The sequence below is a fragment of the Carlito syrichta genome, unplaced genomic scaffold (genome assembly GCF_000164805.1).
Source record: "Carlito syrichta isolate Samal-C Ts95f unplaced genomic scaffold, Tarsius_syrichta-2.0.1 Scaffold301283, whole genome shotgun sequence".
Taxonomy (NCBI): Eukaryota; Metazoa; Chordata; class Mammalia; order Primates; family Tarsiidae; genus Carlito; species Carlito syrichta.
The window spans coordinates 125,233-145,173 of record NW_007245379.1 but is presented as its reverse complement, the minus strand read 5'-3'; the positions used below and the strand labels follow the sequence as shown (position 1 = coordinate 145,173).

General features: G+C 33.2%; 1 protein-coding gene across 1 annotated transcript in view; it reads left to right on the top strand.

Moving 5' to 3' along the window:
* METTL15 (methyltransferase like 15) overlaps window positions 1-19,941 on the top strand; it is a 202,926-nt gene that overhangs the window by 71,049 nt on the left and 111,936 nt on the right. The window contains exon 3 of the mRNA XM_008054782.1: window positions 18,327-18,463. Within this exon, the coding sequence (XP_008052973.1) occupies window positions 18,327-18,463 (137 nt within the window). The remainder of the gene's footprint in view (window positions 1-18,326; window positions 18,464-19,941) is intronic.

The window sequence follows — 19,941 nt, the reverse complement described above, 5'->3', positions numbered from 1 at the left end:
AAGTTTATGTTGTTATTTTTTAGGGAAAAATCTACATATACATATTTAAGTATATTTATGTTTGTAAAGCATGAAAAAAGAAGCATTGCTAACTTTATATTGGGCAAGCAGTGTGAAGGAGATGAAAACCAGTTTGCTTTTCATTGTGTATTATTTCAAATGTTACAAATAGTAAGAACAAACAATATTTTCTAATTTAAAAAATAAAACAAATTTTATTTTTAATAAAGTTAAATTTTTTAAAAAATAATAAAGAAAAAACTATATATTCTGACCAGGAAAGTTCTTTTGAGATGGTGGTTTCATTATTTTTTGTCACATATGTGGATACTTGACCAATTTATTTACAACAGAGTTAGATTGATTCTTTCATAAACATGCCTAGCTGCTACTGCACCTTAGCTGTTGTTTCCTTTGGGTGTACTTTTATTGTATTATCTGTGGACGAGAAGGCATAAGGTTTGAATTTCTGTCCCACAGGTAAGTGATCAAGAATATGGAAACGATATCTCTTTGATCTTGTAAAATGGTAGACTATAACTTAAATTTTAATGTTGCAATATTTGAATATATGCATATTATTTAAGTATGCAAAAATGTTCCCTTGGACTTTTCATCACTAGCCATGTACTTTTATAGTTCCCTCCAACCCTGTCTAATGGTCAGGAGATTAGGTTAGTATTTGATTCACTGCCTTTCATTACACCAGTTTTCATGGCATTTAAAACATTTATAATGAATATCATATCACAACATTTTATCCAATTAACTTTTTAAATGGAAAGACATTCTGGGACATACCATAGTTGACTCAGCCTAGTTTTGGCATTTGGTCTGCCAAGCAATAAATGAATCATATACACTATTTGAAAGTAAACTCAGATATATCAGATAGATAATTAAACTCTGACAAAGTCTTAAACCAGTCCATATATGGTTTTAAATTTATCATAATTTTAAGCAATAAAAATTATGAAATAATTTTGATCTTTTATTTGGATTTATTTAGGAATGTAAAATACCAAGTCAGATATTATTCATTTGCTGGAATGTTGTTCTATGTATTTAAGAGTTGATGGTATAATGACACTGCGAAAATGTTTTTAAAAAATTGGTTCATGCTCAGATGTTAACTTGCTAACTTATATTATTTTTAACAGTAAATTATTTTTTAATAGAAGTACAAAAAAGAAAGATAAACTGTCTTTCAGAAATTGATACATCATAAAGTTGCAAAGCTGAAATGATAATCAGCTGCCTAGTTTGATTTGCTAAATCATACCTTTTAGAACATTTTTGGCATCATAGTTTTTATTGTAATTTCCCAAATTACAATAAAATTATATAAGTATAGATGCCAATTCTTCTGTCACTTTCTCTTTTTATACTGGAAAATGTTGTCACCTACTCCTTTTTTGTGTAAAATAATGTTTATTTCCTAAAGGAAATGATGGTTATTCATTTAAGTGGCAGTATAAAAATATGTAAATGTGTTTCCATTTCTTAACTGATTTTTAATGTCTGCATTTAAGAAACATCATTTTCCATAATCTGTTCAATGTGTAATTTAGGTATATAGCTCATTTTATTGTTTTATTTTCTAGAATACATTTGAACTTCCAATAAAAGCAAAAACATGATATTATAAACTGACTGAACTACTGTGCCAAGAAATATATTGTTAAGTTTTCATTTCCTACAGAAGCCCAAAAGAAACGTTAAATAATTTAGGGTTGATTCACAATTCTAAGATTCATTTATTTCTTTAACATGCAGTTTTGAAATTTGGGCATATAAAAATTGCTACAAAGTTACTAATAACTTGAAATGTAAGAGGAGATTTTTGTGTATTCAATTTAATGGCATGCTATCCTGTGTACCTTCATTTTCTATTTCCCAAAGAATGAAACAAAGCTTACAGAATGTCATAATAGATAAATATAGAATTATGTCTAAAGATCACATCAAATATTAATTTTGAAGAAAAACACCATGAAATACTACTAAGGATTTTTACTAAAGCTCTAATTTGAATTCTGTGGTTTTGTTTATAAATTCCTGTAGCTATTCCTTGAATTCTTATTTTGACAAGTACAAGGGAAGTGGAATTGATTTATTAGAATCTCAGTTAACCGTAGAGCAAGGGGTAGTAAACCGTAGAGCAAGGGGTAGATCAGTTTAACAACCTATTGACTCCATACTTAAGTTGAAGTGTACAACTGGTCAACATAATATGAGTAAGCATCCATGAGTGAATCATTTTCTTTTGATGAATTACTGTGGTGATTAACTGGCCAGTATAATCAACCTCCTATTTTATAAAGTATCACTAGGATGCCACAGAAGAGTATTTTATGATTTGTTCAAATAACATTGTAATGGACATTTCAATAAAATGAAAGACCCAGATTGCTAAAAATCAGCTGTGTTTTCATTGCAGCAGCACTTAGTTATGAAGCCATTACCACAAATTTCATTGAAACAAGGTTTTTATGTATTTGTGATGCTATTGATTTATATTTTCTCTTTTCATGGCTCCTGCTAGTGCCCCAAACTGTGCTCTGTATTTTGAATTAGTACTATTGATCAGCTCTTAAATGTTGATTATACTTTATTGACCGCTTTAACTTTTTTAATCAACAGTTATTTGAAAGTTGATTTAAGATTGCTTCTCGTTTAGAGAAACCTCTGGCTTTTAATTTCCCTCATAGTTCTCTCACCTGTAACTGTAACTGTTTATTTAGTGGGAAAACAGATGTCCTTTTTAAGAATTTATCCTAGAATATAGATAAAATCCCTTCCTCGTATGAACTTGTTTTTTCCATGACTAACAATAACTAAGGGCATTTGTACTTTAATAAATGATGAATAAAGGTCAACTATTATTTTCAGAAATTGCAGGCAGAATCATCATTTCAAATAGTTATTAAATCTTTTGATTACCTACTCTTTGAATTTAAATTTCCAACTTGTATGTTTTTGAGTTGTTTCAAGGCTACTTAACTCTATTAAAAATGCAAAGAAGAGCTGGGCTCAGTGGCTCATCCTGTAATCCTGCGCCTTTGGGAGGCTGAGGTGAGTGGATTGCCTGAACCCGCGTGTGTGAGACCTCATCTCTACAATAAATCAAAAAATCAGCCAGGTGTGGTGGTAGCGCATGCTTGTAATTCTGGCTACTCGGAAGGCTGAGGCGGAAGGATCGCCGGAGCCCAGCAGGTCGAGGCTGCGGTGGCTGGGAGCAGCCGCTGCACTCCAGTCTGGGCGACCAAGTGAGACTCCAACTCAAAAAAAAAAAAAAAAATGCAAAGAAGATCTTTCTTAATTCATGCTAAGATATATTTTGATCCTGTTTTATAATTTATTTAGAAATATAAAATATTTGAGTTTGAAGAGTTCATCTTTCTGAATCTCCTTGCCTTATTATTGAGAAAATTAAGGTCTACAGCGGTAAAGTGACTTGCCTGAAGTCACATACCATATTATTAAATAAAGAGCTTAGAATGATGCTTACATATGAAGTGTTTAATAATTATCTGTTAAATAGATAAGTGATCATGACAGAAGAAGGGAGAGGTAATGTTTACATTAGGTAAAATTATATAAATTAGCACAGATAAGACATTTATTGACAATATTAAGTGAACTTTTAAAAACCTAATGATGGAAGATGACAATATTTTCTATACTTAGCTCATTTGCTTTAGTTACAGCATGTTCAACCAAAGTAATAGATGGAGACTGGCATTAATGGTTTCATTTGCATAATACTGTATAATGAAGTTATAACTCCAAGCCTCTGATAACTTTGCTTGACAGCAGAGAAGACAAATGTCTTCTCTGAAGACAAGTGATACTTTTTAAATATGATTATCATAATAAGGTTTATGTTGTAAAGTTACCCCTGAATTTATAAATTGTTTTTTATAAGTGAAATGCCGTGAATGATTTTGCACTTGCCTGTGTAAATTCAATATTGATGTTAATACTTTTATTTAAAATTTTGTCTGAAATCTTAAACCAAACATATACTCTCTATATAAACTAATGTTTGTGAATATTTTTTTTATAATGTCTTAACTTTGGTATTAATATTGGGTATTAGAATAATTCAAAATTCAAAAAGTGTAATGCTTTTGTTAGTTTTTTATTATAGTTTTTTGTACTTTGTTGAATATTCTTGAGAATTCAATAATTAAAATTGGAAGACTTAGAAAAATCCAGAAATAAAAGTTGAAGAGATTAAAATAAAAGATCTTAGTTTTATTTATGCTTTACTTAAACATAAATCTACTTTCAAGGGCTGTATTGTACTAATTTTTTTTTCAGCACAACAGTCAACAATAGTCTTGTTTTAACTTTTGTGAAAAGCATTTTTATAAAGATGTACATGGATGTAAATCTGTGATATATTTCATGTTTTATGGGTAGTATACTAGCATCTAATTATGAACTCCAAGTATAACAAGCAAATTATATTATGAAAGAGTACTTTTGGCAAATAAATATTTTAAGAAGTAACCAGAATTACATGTCTGAAATTAGATAAACTCTTGAAAGGCAAAGTTAATTTATTTTTAGGCCTATTGTGGAAACTAATAGTGAGAAAAGGACTTAGTTTGATGTTCTGACATTAAAATGTCTAAACTTATCAATAGCAAGTGTTAGTATTTTTCTGCCTAATTTTTCACCTCCAGCAAGAATAATAAGAATTTTCTCGAACTAAAGTAAATATTTTAATATTTATTATTCTCCATTAGCCTACACCTGACCTTTGGTATACTCAGTGCTCATATATTTAAAGTAAGATTAACCAGGTTATCTCTAGTTATTTGAGTTTTTATTTTTTACTTCCAACACAGGCAACCAATGTTTCTTCTGTGTCTATTATACATCTTTTAAGGATCAGGTTTTCATTCAAAGATCATGTCTTCTATGTCTTATGTTATCTTCTCTTAAAACTACATCATATAATGCTTCGTAGTTTCATTTCGGAGGCATAAATTATGTTATATTACAATAAATCATAACACATTCTGCAATATAGAACTTGGCATAATGAAAAGATTTCCACACCTTATGTAATTATCGACACTTATTTTAGAATCATGTTTTTTGGAAAATTCCAAAGTGGTAGATTGGTGATATTGAACCAACCTTGCATTCCTGGAATTAGCCCTACTTAGTCATGATTCTTTTTATATATTAATGGATTTTATTTGTTCATACTTTGTTGAGGATTTTTATATATGTGTGCCATGAAAATTAATGATCTTTAGTTTTCATATAGTGTCTTTGATTTGTGTATCAGGGCAATTCTGATCTCATAAAACGAATTGTGAAGTATTCATGCCTACTGTTGCCTGGAAGAGATTTTGTAGAATTGGTTCCATTTCTCCATTACATTTTAGAATTCATAGAATTTACCAGTGAAGCTATCTGAAACTGGACTTTATTAGATGGTGTTTAGTATAAATTAATTTTTTAAAAATACAGAGCTTTTTGGGCTATATCAGTGGTTCTCAACAAGGAGCAGTTTTGCCCCTTAGAAGATAATTGGCAAGGTCTGAAAAAGTTTTTGATTGTCACAACTGGGAGAAGGGCTTACCACTGGCATCCACTGGTAGTGGACAGTGATGCCGCTAAATACTGTGTAATTCTCAGAATAGCCCTTAATAACAAAGAATTATCTGGCCCAGGATGCCAATAGTGCCAAGATTGAGAAATCCTGGATTGGCTGTTCCTTCTTTCAGTGAATTTTTGTAACTTGTGTTTTTCAAGAAATGTGTCCTTTTGTCTAAGTTGTCTACATTATGTACGTAGACTTTCATAGTATTCCCTTATTATCCTTTTATCTGTATGACCTTAGTACTTTGATTATGTGTGTTTATCTGCTTATAATTAAAATTCTAGGCTTTCAACATTACTATTAGAAGGCCGAACTTTTAGATTAATTACTAAATGTCACTGGATTTTAACTCATTTATTCTCAGAAGAATACAACATTTTGCTTCTCATTGAATTTAGAAGCATTTTCTTGAACAACTTTCCAGATTTTTTTAAAAGGAAATAGTTATACTGATGTTTACCCTCCACCTCCATTCCATAATTGATTATGTACTGTTAGAACTATGATCTCAATAGATTGACATTCCATGAGATTTGTCTTTGTATACTGAAAATCATATTGTTAGCTATATTCAGGTGACTCTGAGAAAAAATAAAACCAAGATAAAAATATGCTGTAACTACATATGAGGGGAACCCCAAAACACCTGGAATTTATTTATTTAAAAATTGTGTATTGTTACATGTTTAAACTTCAGACATCTTCAAGGTATTCTTTGTTTTATGCAATATGCCTATGGAGACACTTTTTCCACTGTTCGAAACAGTTTTTGAACTCATCGATTTTGATGCCTTTTAGTGCCTCTGTGACTTTTTGTTTCACCTCTTCCACATGGGAAAAATGTTTCTCTTTGAGGACTTTTTCATCTGAGGAAACAAAAACCATTGCTCAGGCTAGATCAGGTGAATAGGGAGGGTGGGGCATAGAGGTCATGCTGATTTGGGTCCAAAACTGCTGAACACTGGTAAATGTCCCATCATTAAATGTCCCATCATTAAATGGGCAAATGCATTGAAAGAATTATCCAAAAAGAAAATTCACTGATGCCAAATGCAGCCTCTCACAACAACGCTAGCTGGTAGACTGATGCTTGTGGACTTATTGAATACTTACCTAGCCATGGAAGCCTGTACTTCAAGGGAACTACCCTCTAAAAAGTAATTTTGTTTTTTTGTGTGTCTATCCTTCCTATATCTTTGCTCAAGTTTCTATGTTTCATCATGTCATTCTCTTTTTAATAATGTTACTCGCCTTGGCAAGAACCTCCCAATATTATCAGCTATAAGTGGAGTCCAGACTGTTTAGTTTGACATTTAAAGCCTGCACGTAAACTGTTCCTCATGTATCCATTCTGATACTATTTCTACTTAAACCTTTTTTCTTAGGCTTTTTTGTTGTATTCAAGATGACTCTCAGCACCTGTTTTGCAGTCTTTTACATTTTGATTCCTTCTCCCATTCTTCAGAACAACTCTATTCTTCACTTGCCCTCTTTTGATGATCTTACCTCCTTCATTCAGTGCTTGAAACTGTCAGTATAACAGCTGTGAACAAGCATGATGAAATATGTACATAAGTTGAACTTTACAGAAAGCAACAACATATTTATAAAAAATATATATTTGTCAAAAATAAAAAAAGATTTTTAAGGTAAAGAGTAAGGGCATATGAATAGCAAGTTTTACTGTCAAAATAATTAGCTGATTTTAGTATGAATATTACTTCCTTTGTGTCAACTGGCCACTTTGAACATAGTTTAAAATCTTTCTGGTCGCCGGGCTCGGTGCCTCAGCCTGTAATTCCACGCCTTGGGAGAGCAAGGTGAGTGAATTGCCTGAGCCCGTGGGTTCAAGACCTGCCTGGGCAACTTGGCGAGCCCTCATCTCTACAATAAGTCAAAAAAAATAAGCTTGGTGTGTTAGCGCGCACCTGTAGTTCCAGCTACTTGGAAGGCTGAGGCAGAAGGATCGCTGGAGTCCAGTAGGTCGAGGCTGCGTTGGCCAGGAATGTGCAACTGCACTCCAGTCTGGGCTACAGACTGAGACGCCAACTCAAAGACAAAACAAACAAAAAAACTTTCTGGTCGGTTCAAAATTGAGAAATTTTAGATGCCTCTTCCTTGTAATGTGTTGGAGTATTGATGTAGTTAAGTTGTCCCAATTGTCCAACTTATTGTCTCTACAAGGTGTTGTTTACCCATTCCAAAATATGATTAGTAGTTTGATAAAACTTTAAAGGGCAATAATAAAATCTTTTAAAGTATTGTATTTTCAAAAGAAAAGTAATCAAACTTACATTTCTAAATTGTGTTTTTAAAGAGTATTTAAAAGATCATCTGGTATGCTCTTTTTAAAAAAAAATTTGGTTTCAAATGAAAAGTTAATTCAAGCATGTTTTTTTAGTTTGAGGAAATACAGCAAAATTGGACCAATTATGAGATTGTCTTATTTCGGATATACAATTGGTAATTTTTATTGAATTTTAAATAATTTTAATTTCTCCTGCTGGAAATGTTGAATTATTGAGAGTTTCCTTTTTTAAAAACCATCTGCCAACTGAAGATTTTGTTACTTACTATTTCTTCAAATTCAGAAGCCGTGAAGTGTCTTTTGTATGCTAAATTACTTTTGGATTTAGTGTAAATTTTTATGGAATTTTGGTCTCCAGTGAATAATTATTTTCTTAATCAAAATGCATTTTATTAATTATATTTTAAATTTTATTATTTTATATTTATTTATATAGCACTATACTTTTTTCAGATTTCCTTTATGCATTTTCTTTTACATATTCCAATAGCTTGGCAACAGGAATAAGATTTACACTTGAGGAAATTGAGGCTCAAAGAAGTTAACTACCTTGCCTAACTTTTCATTGATTAAATAAATGACCCTGGACCAAAAACTAGATATTTTGACTTTCTGGTTTTTTTTTCTTTTACTCTACTGCCTCATCTATACCTTGATTTTTAATTCATATAATATTTAATACTGCAAAATCGGTTGCCTCTAAAAGTATGTACATACTTTATTGAACCTCTGTCTCCTCATTATTTTGAATTGTTTTGAAGACCCTTTCTTATTTTCCTGCTTACTAACCTATTAAACACTTTCTTCAATTTTCTTCTAATATCTCCTTTACATAAGAATTACCTGAAAGTGTAGTGTAACCTATTCTGATTCTGAAACTTATACAACTTTGAGTCACATGTTTAAACAAATTTAGGGATATGAGTTTCTGTCTATCTTCTCTGATATGCATGTATGTGCATTCATGCATTTGTTTCTGCATATGTGTGTACATATACGTGCATGTTTGCACATGCACACAAACACTCTGGATTGTACATCAACATTTCTATGTATTGGTCTACTTTGATTCATGTAAAATGAATGTTATTTGAAGGCTAAGTAACAGGAAGTCTTAACATTATTCATTTTAATTTAATGCCTATTAGAAGAATTTGCTATTAGAACTCTGTTGGGAATCTTGCAAGATACCCCTACACCAGTGACGCTGTTAAGAACAATGTTGAAACTAACATCAGTCAAATAACTTTACCCCCCCAAAAAATTTTTTTTGAAAAGAGCATTTTCTGAACACTTTGATTAAAGAGCTTAGCATTTTATTATTTTCATATTATTTTTCCAAATACTGTATATAATCTACATATTTGGTAATTCTTAAAAGAAATATACTCTCTAGCATTCTTAGTAGTTGCATATGTTCATGGGAGTTTGTGTTATATTAATTTATTGATGATATAGATAAAAACCTTTTCCTTATTAATAAGATACTGGCAAATTGTCATTGTTCTAGCCAGAGACTTCTGTGAAATTAAGATTATTGAGATTACCTATTTGTGTTAATTTAACCATTCTACCTGCAAAAAAGATTAAGTGGCATTTCTGTTATATGTGGCTCAAACTTATGATTGAAATTCTTGAGTTATCGATAAGAGAGAAAACTACTCTTCACAAAGAAGGATGCCTACTCCAATTATTTAATATAAATGAAGAATATACTTTAAAAAGTAGAGGAAAAGTAAATTTTATTGTGACAAGTAAAGACTTCTTTTGTGAATGGGAAAGGATTTAAGCTGCAAGATGAAATATTTGCACAATGTAGGCAGAATGAGTCATCATAGTAACACCAATATTCTTGATAACACAGGAAAAAAGATAAATTTATTGCAATGCATTGATTGTTTTCTTTGTGGTGTAACTTTTATATTCTTCTGAGGTTTTTTGCCCTTTTATATAAGACCATATAATAGTTATAAATAAAACAAAACAAGTGTTTAGCAGACAGATACTCGACAGAGGTTGACAAGACAATAATAAATCATGGATTGTAGTAGAAAAAAATGTTTATTCAAAATGTTAGCTGACTTTAAGGCTGGCATTCTATGTTCTTAGTTACATGTTCTAATTCATTTCGGGTCTGCAAATATATCAGTGTGACAAATGTCTGCTTGTTAACATATTAGACAGAATGCATAGGTAAAGCCTGAGAGAAGTTAGTGGCATAGTCCCACAGTCTTGAGTGATTCAGTACACAGTGGTAAAATGATGGCTGGCCTTAGCAAATGCAAATATTTCAGGAACATTAAAGAGCAGATAACTGTTTTTAGTCATTTTTTTAATAAATTAGAATATCCAAATAACCTTGTCAGACTAGCTCATCTCGCTCTTAAAATTTGCTTCACTAATTATATCAAAGGGTCACCCCTTTGTTGCCAAATGTGTGCCAGGTTGACCACGTTTGGAGATGCAGTATTTCCAAAGGCTACATCATATGAATTGCATATGATGTAATATATGTGAAAGTAATATATTTTAGTATTTTTAAACATATATCATGCTTTTTATTAGGATGAACTTTCACAAATATAATTAGAATGTAATGTTTTTAAGTATTACTGTAAACCAGCCTTCTTGTTCTCACTGTGGATTAATGCTATAATGCTATTACAATCAGCCCTTTTAGATTTGTATATTTCAATTTTTAAAAAATTATGTTCTTTTTAATCTCTACCCAATAATAACCTTCACTTTATTGTTTTAAATTTACTGTAAAGAATTATTTTATTCCTACGTGACAGTCTATTTGTTATCTCTATCATGATGCCTAAATCTTTTCGTGTCCTCTGTTCTGGAGTAAGAATTTGCTCCTTGTCCTGTCTAACATTAATTGGGGCGTGGCAGAGTAGGCGGAAATATGGAAAGGAGGAAAATGAAATGATTATTTCTGCCTCTGTCTCTAATTGTGCCACCAACTCATGTTTTCTGCAGTAAACAGTTCCAGTATACTCTTGTAAAATGGGATGATGTTATCTACCTTACAGGCTGCTGTAAGAATTAAAATAGATCAACTTCTTAAAGTATGGAGAATAGTGAGTGTTGGCACATAATAATTACCTAATAAATGGTGTCTGGAATCCTTCAACTTACCCAGATGACTCATTTTGTGATAATTTTTTATTTTACTTCTCCATTCCTACGTATAATTGTTTTATTCTACTTCAATAAAAAGGGAAAGTAGGTAATAGCGCAGGTTCAGGAGATAGAATTGTTTTTGAAGTCTTTCTCTGCCATTCATTAACTGTGCCTCAATTTACTTAACCCTTCCCAAGATTCCCTTTCTTATCTGTAAAATACTCATTATAACAGTAATAGAGTGCATCTTTGAGAATTATTCCAATTAACTGAAAGGTGTGTGTGTGTGTGTGTGTGTGTGTGTGTGTGTGTGTGTGTGTGTGTTTATGTGTTTATGCCTATGTATAAAATGAATGAATGATGCAGATAAAATATTTAGCATAGTGCTTGTCATAAAAGATGCATTCAATAAATGTAACATACATTGTTATTATCATTACTCTCCACTCCCGCTGCCTGTTCAACCTTTTGTTTCCACTTAGATGTGTGTTCTACAGTACTTTCCAGGTCATTACGCTTTTCTCATTCCCTATCATACATCTAACTATGGTGGCAGTTTTTTGTTTGTTTGTCTGTTTGTTTGTACTTAAAATCTTAAAACCATTTGTTATTTAGCCAAAACAATGCAAATTACTTATCCTGACTTTTTAAGACTTGTCACAATTTGACTTCACACTACCTTTCCAACATTATTTCCTGGTTTATCTATCTTACAGGGTTACTATAGGAATTAAGATAGGGATGTTGCAACAAATAATATAGTCCCAAGAAATTTATTATTATCTCTCTGTTCTCTTGTCTCCCCTTTCCTCTTTTCCACCCTTTTTCAGTAAATCCTGGATGCTCCTCAAGTTTTTCTTCCTAACATGACAAATCCTTTTCTATATGCCTTTACTAATTATTTAATTCTCTTCATTTTTATTCACTCATTTATTCAGCAGATATTTGTTAATTACAATCTATGTGTTGTGTTTGGCACTGCAGACACAAATGGTTAGGCCACCTGCCTGAGGCATATTCTAAAAAGCAAGAACAGTATAGTAAAGCTAATAGGATCTTTAGACTACTACACAAGAGCAGAGACTGTTTCTATTTGACCTACTGTTGTATTTCCAGCTTTTAGGACAGTGCAATGGGCATATTAGGACTTCCATAATTGTTTGAGAATAAAACTTGGAGAGAGATGGAACAAGGCAAAGAAGGAGAGAAGACATCTTGACATGTTTGACAACTCCATGTATTCTGTATTGCTAAGAACTGTGCTGTAAATTTTATGTTTGAGAGTAGTAGGAGATGATACCAGAAAGAAATGCAAAGACTAGAATTTAAAGAATATTATCTATTATGCCTAGAAGTTTGGACTCTATTCTGTAGTTTTGAAGAGCCATTGAGGGGTTTTAAATGGGGATGCTACATGCTAAAAGTTTAATTGAAAAGGATAACCTGTTAACAGTGTAGAACAAAAAAAAGTCAGATTAGAGGTATAGTTATCAGTTGAGAGTATATTGTAAAAGTAAAGCATGGAAATATGGGGGAGGCTATGTTAAAGTAGGGGTGGAAACATTCAAGACATACCTATACGATGAAATCAGAAGGACTTGGTAACTAATTGGATTTAGATAATATGGGAAAGAGAGAAGGTAGGATGCATTCTGAGTTCTGCTCAGCCTTCAAGGTCCAGTTGAATTGTGACCTCCTTCAATGTAGTTCATCTTGCTACTAACTAGAAAAAAGCTTCCTGTTTTTTGATTCCTTACAGAATGTTATGAAGTCTTTCTTACATTGCTAGTTTCTTTTTACTAGTGTTATAGTTATTTTTGTGCATATTTACAGTCCCCCACCAGATTAGAAGGACTATAATGTAATATTTTTGTGTAACTTCCTATGGTCTTATCTATACTCAATGCTCAATAAATATACAGATTATTAATTAATGTTCTGCATTTTTAATTGCTCCTTAAAAAAAGGTCCAGACAGTTAAGAGTGTGCTTGGCACATATAAGTACTTCAAAATGAAATTAGTTGCAAATAGGTGAAGTTTAACTAAAATTTTTTCAAAAGCACTTTAATTCTAAAAATTCCAAACTGGTAATTGGCAGAAAAGAAAATATTCATAGGAAGAAATTTTAAAGTGAAGTCAGGCCATATTGTTTCCAAATTGAGATGGGAATTTACTATTAAAAATCTTGCACAGATTGGAAATGACTAATCAGCATTAGGAAAATGAAATTGGAAGATCTGTCCTCATACTTTTTATGGCTAAAATTGTTTTTATGTCCAATTTTAACAGTGTTGTTCCAGTGTGAAAATTTCAATGATTAGAACTGTTAGATTGGAAAAAAATCATTAAATTATCTATTCCTGTTGGATGATCTTGGGCAAACACCTTGATTTCTGTCAGTCTCTATCTTCAGAGAGTAGCCTGAGCTGAGACTTAAATCAGAGATCCCCAACCTTTTTGGCATCGTGGACCAGTTTAGTGGAAGGCAATTTTTCCACAGACTGGTAAGTGTGTGTGGCAGGGGTTGGAGGGGCGGGGATGGTTCCTGGATGATTCAAGTGCATAACATTTATTGTGCACTTTACTTCTTTTATTATTACATTATAGTACATAATGAAATAATTATACAACTCAGTATTTAAAATAAAGAGGTAAGATGGAATTGGTAAAAATAATAATAATAATAATAATAACAGGCGGGCCACATGTGGACTAAAGTGTCAGATTCCGACTTAAAGCCTGCCATCAGATGCAGCTGCAGAGTGAAGGACATCAAGCTCACTTGTCCCTCACTGATAGGGTTTTAATATGAGTCTGCAAGCAACTGATTTATTATGGTTTCTGTGCAGTCAAACCTCACTGCTAACTGCAGCACTAACATCACCACCTCAGCTCCATCTCAGATCATCAGGCGTTAAATTCTCACAAGGAGTGCACAGAACTTAGATCCTTTGCATGCACAATTAATTCTCAATAGGTTTTGTGCTCATATGAGAATCTGATGCCACCTTGATGTGACAGAAGGCAGAACACAGGCAGTAATGCGAGTGATGTGGAGTGGCTGTAAAAACAGGTGAATCTTCACCTCCTGCTATGTGGCCCAATTCGTGACAGGCCACAGACCCGTTTTAAATGATACCAAATTTGAGAGGTGTGAAAGTGTAGGACTAGGTATACTTGAGAGAGAGCAGTATGTATAATAAAGGAATTAAGCATGGATTATTTCCAAGGGTACTTCTAGCTCTAACTATCATGAGTCATTGATTCTAAATTACTTTTTATTTAATTTTTAATTTTCAAAATCAAATTGAAAGCTAAGTAGTCAATAAGTCAGTCTTTATTAGTGACTGTTACAGATAATAAGCAGATATTTATAACAGGCTATGAGTAAAATAATTGTCTTTCTTTGGGATTTAATTTAATAGATTTATCTTCATAACGACTTTTAAAAAAAACAATGGAACTGTTTTAAAAGAGTAGTTGTGTTTAGCTGTGTTGGAGGATTGAGCAAAGTTTCCATATTTATCTATCTTCATGTTAAGATAAATTATATAAATTCTGAACCCCATTGTGTCATCTACTTTTTAAATTTCACTTCTTACCTTCCTCTGTTTATTTCAGAAAAAGCACAGAATTTAGTGTTGGTGACACCTGGTTTAGAGTTTGCTTCCTGTAACTTACTAGTAATATGCTCTTAATTAAGTCACATTTTCCTTCTGTACCTGAGTTTGCATTTTTGGAAAAATGAGCATAATGCTAGTTGTCTGTGTACTCCCTCACAGAGCTCTTATAAGACTAAGTAGGAAAATATTAATACTTGATAACCCATAATGAGTCATGAAAATATATACTTTACTGATTTATAGACAGTGTGATACAGGAAAGAACACAAGTTTTAGAGCCAGATGCACCTATATGTAATCACTATATGTGCCACTTACGTGCTTAGTGTAATTTTAGTTTCCACATAAAATCTAATAGTACCTACTTTGTGGTTGTAGCCAGGATTTAAGGTAATGGTTATAAATTTGTGTGAGGTAAACAGGATTTCATTGTATTCCCATTTCTTAGATGAAACAGTTGACGCTCAACGAGTTAAAATGATTTGACCAGGGTTATACAGTGAAAATCACAAAAAATTCTTTATAGCAAATATGATTTTTTTGAAAAGACAAATTATATTAGGTAATTTTAAAGAAAAATTTTATATATGTTTAGAGTGTAAGATATACATTTGAAACATATATATAGATGAGATCCATAGAAGGATTATTTTGAAAAACTTAGATATATGTGCTTATATATTTATTTGTTAATCACAAAAATTGATTAGACATCTTATTTTATTTTCAACTTGTACAGATTGAAAGAAAATGTGGTCTTAATTAAATGACCCAGGAGAAGGCAAAAACTAATTGGCTGTCTTTTTAGTTGTAGGGCTGGGTGACTCATGAGGCCTAGAGGTCCCTTTTCTATTTGATAAGTGATGCATATTAGAATTCTTAAAATGAAAGTTAATGGCTTCAATCACCTATTAACCCAGGACATATGGTGGGTTTCATTTTAGTTTCATAAATCCCATTTGTCTCCCACTTTTTGCTTTCTTTGTTACACTTGATGGGTAATAATAGATTTTTTCCCCTTATGGAATCTTCTTTGGTTGTAGTACATCTCCAAGGGCATAATCATGATATATTAAAAGATAATCATGTAAATTATAATCACTCATTTTCCAGAATATTTTTAATGATGAGGATTTTTCTTTTTAAATATTGATTGGGGCTTTCTTGGCTTAAGAGAAGGTAATCATATTATAATTTCTTTAATTTACTATACTCTCAGTTTAAATCCAGGGCTATAGCAAGACCTGGTATTGGTGTCATAACAAGAAAAATTTATAATTTTGCCTGGGAAAAATTATTTGTTTAAATGATGTTGAACTCCTTGAAACTTTAAATTTGAGGTAAAGTGTGGTAGAAAATTATTTCCTACTCATAGATGCATAAAATAGATGTATACTGTATAGACCAGTAAAGGAAATTATTTCTTGAGATTTAAGAATGTACTCCTAAAAATATAAAGATACTGTTTAAAGTGGTGAAAAATATATTTAGCCATGCCTTTTCTGCTGACATGCACGGTTAAATTATACTAAAACATTAACATTTAATTAACATAAAACATGTTAGAAAGCATGTTTTCCCACATTTACTTCTCTTTTATATTTTATGTCTATCTACTTCTCAATTTTGATCAGATTTCCTCTATATATTCTTTCAACAGTAGCTAACTATTTTGAAGACTTGATCAGAGAATAAGATTCTGATCTATAGCATGGTAGATAGAAGCCACAAAATCAAAGCATCCTTGTGCATTGTTTCTGACTACTCCTCCTGAAATAAGTTGTGGCATTCAGAACAGGGAAATATTCACATGTATGACTAGAACTTCCCTTCTTTTGCAGTATAAACACAAATTTTTAAAATATTATATTTTGGCCGCGTTTGGTGGCTCAGCCTGTAATCCCAGCACTTTGGGAGGCCGAGGCGAGAGGATTGCCTGAGCCTGTGGGTTTGAGACCCACCCAGGCAACTTGGTGAGACCTCGTCTCTACAATAAATAAAAAATTAGCCAGACATGGTAGTGCATGCCTGTAGTTCTGGTTACTTGGAAGGCTGAGTCGGAAAGATCCCTGGAGCCCAGCAGGTCGAGGCTGCAGTGGCTGGGAGCATGTCACTGCCCTCCAGCCTGGATGACAGAGTGAGACTCCAACTCAAAAATATATATATATTATATTTTGTAATATTTTAAGTCTAACCAATAGACTTATGTTATTTATTGTTTTCAATACTTTTAGAATAATTGTTTTCATTTTCATAATACCAGTGAAGTTTATTGAAAGGGCCCATTAAACTAAGAGCATGTCTTTGAGGGGATGTGTGGAGAGTGTCTTGACTTCCAAATTAGTCACAATCAACTAACTTGTTCACACATGTGTTTCTTATGGTCTGGGTCTGGTTTCTTACTCAGCTGTGGCCAAATAAAATAGCCAATAAGTAGATTCAGATTCAATTAACTGCATTGTGTATCTTGAATGATCAAAACATTTAATTAATCCAACAGTTTTCTAAATTTGTAGTCCTGATTTGTCAATTTTCTAGATTTGTATCCTGTTGTCCTGACAAAATTGTTACTGGCAAAACTTTCACACTCAGGAGTATCTTGGTTTAGATGAGAAATGATATATATTATCTTATCATTTAGGTAGGTGAGGATAGTGGTATCTTTTTTTCTTTTTCTTTTTTTTGAGTTGGAGTCACTTTCTCGCCCAGGCTGGAGTGCAGTGGCCGCTCCCAGCCACCGCAACCTCGACCTGCTGGGCTCCGGCGATCCTTCGCCACAACCTTTCAAGTAGCTGGAACTACAGGCACGCGCTACCACACCCTGCTAATTTTTTTGATTTATTGTAGAGATGAGGTCTTGCCAAGTTGCCCACGCGGGTCTCGAACCCGCGGGCTCAGGCAATCCATTCACCTCAGCCTCCCAAGGCGCGGGATTACAGGCTGAGCCACCGAGCCCGGCTTGGTATCTTCTTTTCTTATTCACCTACTTTTTCTTTTTAAACGCTGGAGAAATCTAGCCACTGGCATTTTGTGACTTTAAGTGACTATCTCAAAGACATATAGCTACTTAACATCAAACCTAGATTTTACCATAAGTGTTTTGACTTACGACTTGGACTGTTGAGGTCATATTTGCTGATTTGTCAATTTTCTAGATTTTATTTGGTTTCTCTCTCTCTCTCTCCTCCTCCTCCTCCTTGAATATTTTTAATTTTCATATAAAGCATTTCGAGAAATTGAAATAAAGTAAACCACACTAAGTTGTAAGCCATCTTCAAATGATGAATGCTTGAAAATGTTACTACCAGTTGTGTGCTGGAAAGTGTCAAAGACCTGGCAGCGTAGTAATGTGTCCAGTTTGACCTTATGAAGGGAATTGTAAATTTGTCTGGAATTAGCTAATCTGCGCCCTGGATTATTTACTGATTCTCTGATCAGTTCTTTTGGGCTGATCACTCATAATTGAGTCAGATTTCATGTTTGACAAATTTATCTCTAGGCAAAAGCATTATATTTATTATTTTTCTAAATTTACTGTCAGCTCTGAAAATCAGTATGTACTTCTAAAAATTGAGATCATTGGTAAGAATAAGTTTTATTTATTCTAAATGGTAATGTTCTTTTTTTTGCATTGGCTAGATTTTTCTAGATATGACATTTGGTTCAGGAGGACATACAAGAGCCATTCTAAAGAAGGAGCCAGATATTACTCTGTACGTCTTAGACAGAGACCCAACAGCTTATGCAATAGCGGAACAGCTTTCAGAATTGTATCCGTAAGTAATGCTCTTATGTATTTATTTAATCTGGGTGCTGAATGTCACAGAACTTGGTTCGCTGCCTTGGAATTTGTTCTACCTTGCATGATGCTATATTTTACTCGATTAAATATGTCCTTCTTCCGCCTCCCAAAAAATTAATGTAACTGATGGTTTTAGTACCACTTAAAGCAGTACTATTTTGCATTTATCTTTTCTGAATCCAAAAATAGAAATGTAAAACTGACTTCTGGCTATAAGATTGAAAACATGTTGAAATCCATCCACAGGTATTTTGACAATAATTCATAGTCAAAAAATAATTTTAAAAAATTATTATGAGTTTGTTTTTTAAAATATAGTAGAGTATATAAGTATGTGAGAATTCTGTGGAATTTATGAGGTCACATACAACATAACATATTTGTTTCTTTGAATTCTTTCCAAAGTTCACAAGTAAATCTAGATTGATCTATCCCTCTTTCAGAATAAGTGAGCTATAACTAAAAAACGTTTTCTTTTTCCTTATTTTTTTTTTTTGATTGGAATCTCACTCTGTCACCCAGGCTGTAGAGCAGCTGCATGATCACTACAGCCTCGAACTCCTGGGCTCAGGTGATCCCTCCACCTCAGCCTCCCAAATGGCGGGTACTATCTGCATGTATCACCACACCTGGCTAAGTTTTTTATCTTTTTGGGGGGGGGGCGGGTTGGAGTCTCACTCTGTCACCCAGGCTGGAGGGCAGTGGCTGCTCCCAGCCACCACAGCCTCGACCTGCTGGGCTCCGGCGATCTTTACGCCTCAGTCTTCCGAGTAGCCGGAACTACAGGCGTGCGCTACCACACCCGGCTAATTTTTGATTTATTGTAGAGATGAAGTCTCGCCAAGTTGCCCAGGCAGGTCTCGAACTCGCGGGCTCAGGCAATTCACTCACCTCAGCCTCCCAAAGCGCTGGGATTACAGGCTGAGCCACTGAGCCCAGCCAGTTTTTCATTATTTTGTAGAGATGAGGTCTTGCTATGTTGTCTACACTGGTCTCGAACTCCTGGGCTCAAGCATTCCTCCTGCCTCAACCTCGCAAAGTGCTGGGGTTATAGGAATGAGCCACTGAATGCCCGGCCACCCAAAGAGTTTTGAAACATGTATAAAATGTTGTCTTAATGAGTGATAAAACCATCTGCCTTAACTTTGAGTTAAGGAGTAAAGTCTGTACGGCTTGATAATGTTGTTTAAAAGCCATTCTAAGAAAGAAAAAAAACCTTGGCACCGAGATGACTGTCTTCAATTATGTAAAGGACTATTTTCAGGAATAGGGAATTGTTTTATTCTCTCATTCTTCAGATACTGGAATCAAGAACATAGATAGGAATTTCAGAGGTAAATTTTGTCTTCTTGTGAACTAGAGTTTTTACTAGTTGTAGCTGTCCAACATGAAATGGTCTTTTAGGTGAAGTTCCAAAAGTATTACCATGGAAATATTTAAGCAGAGACTATG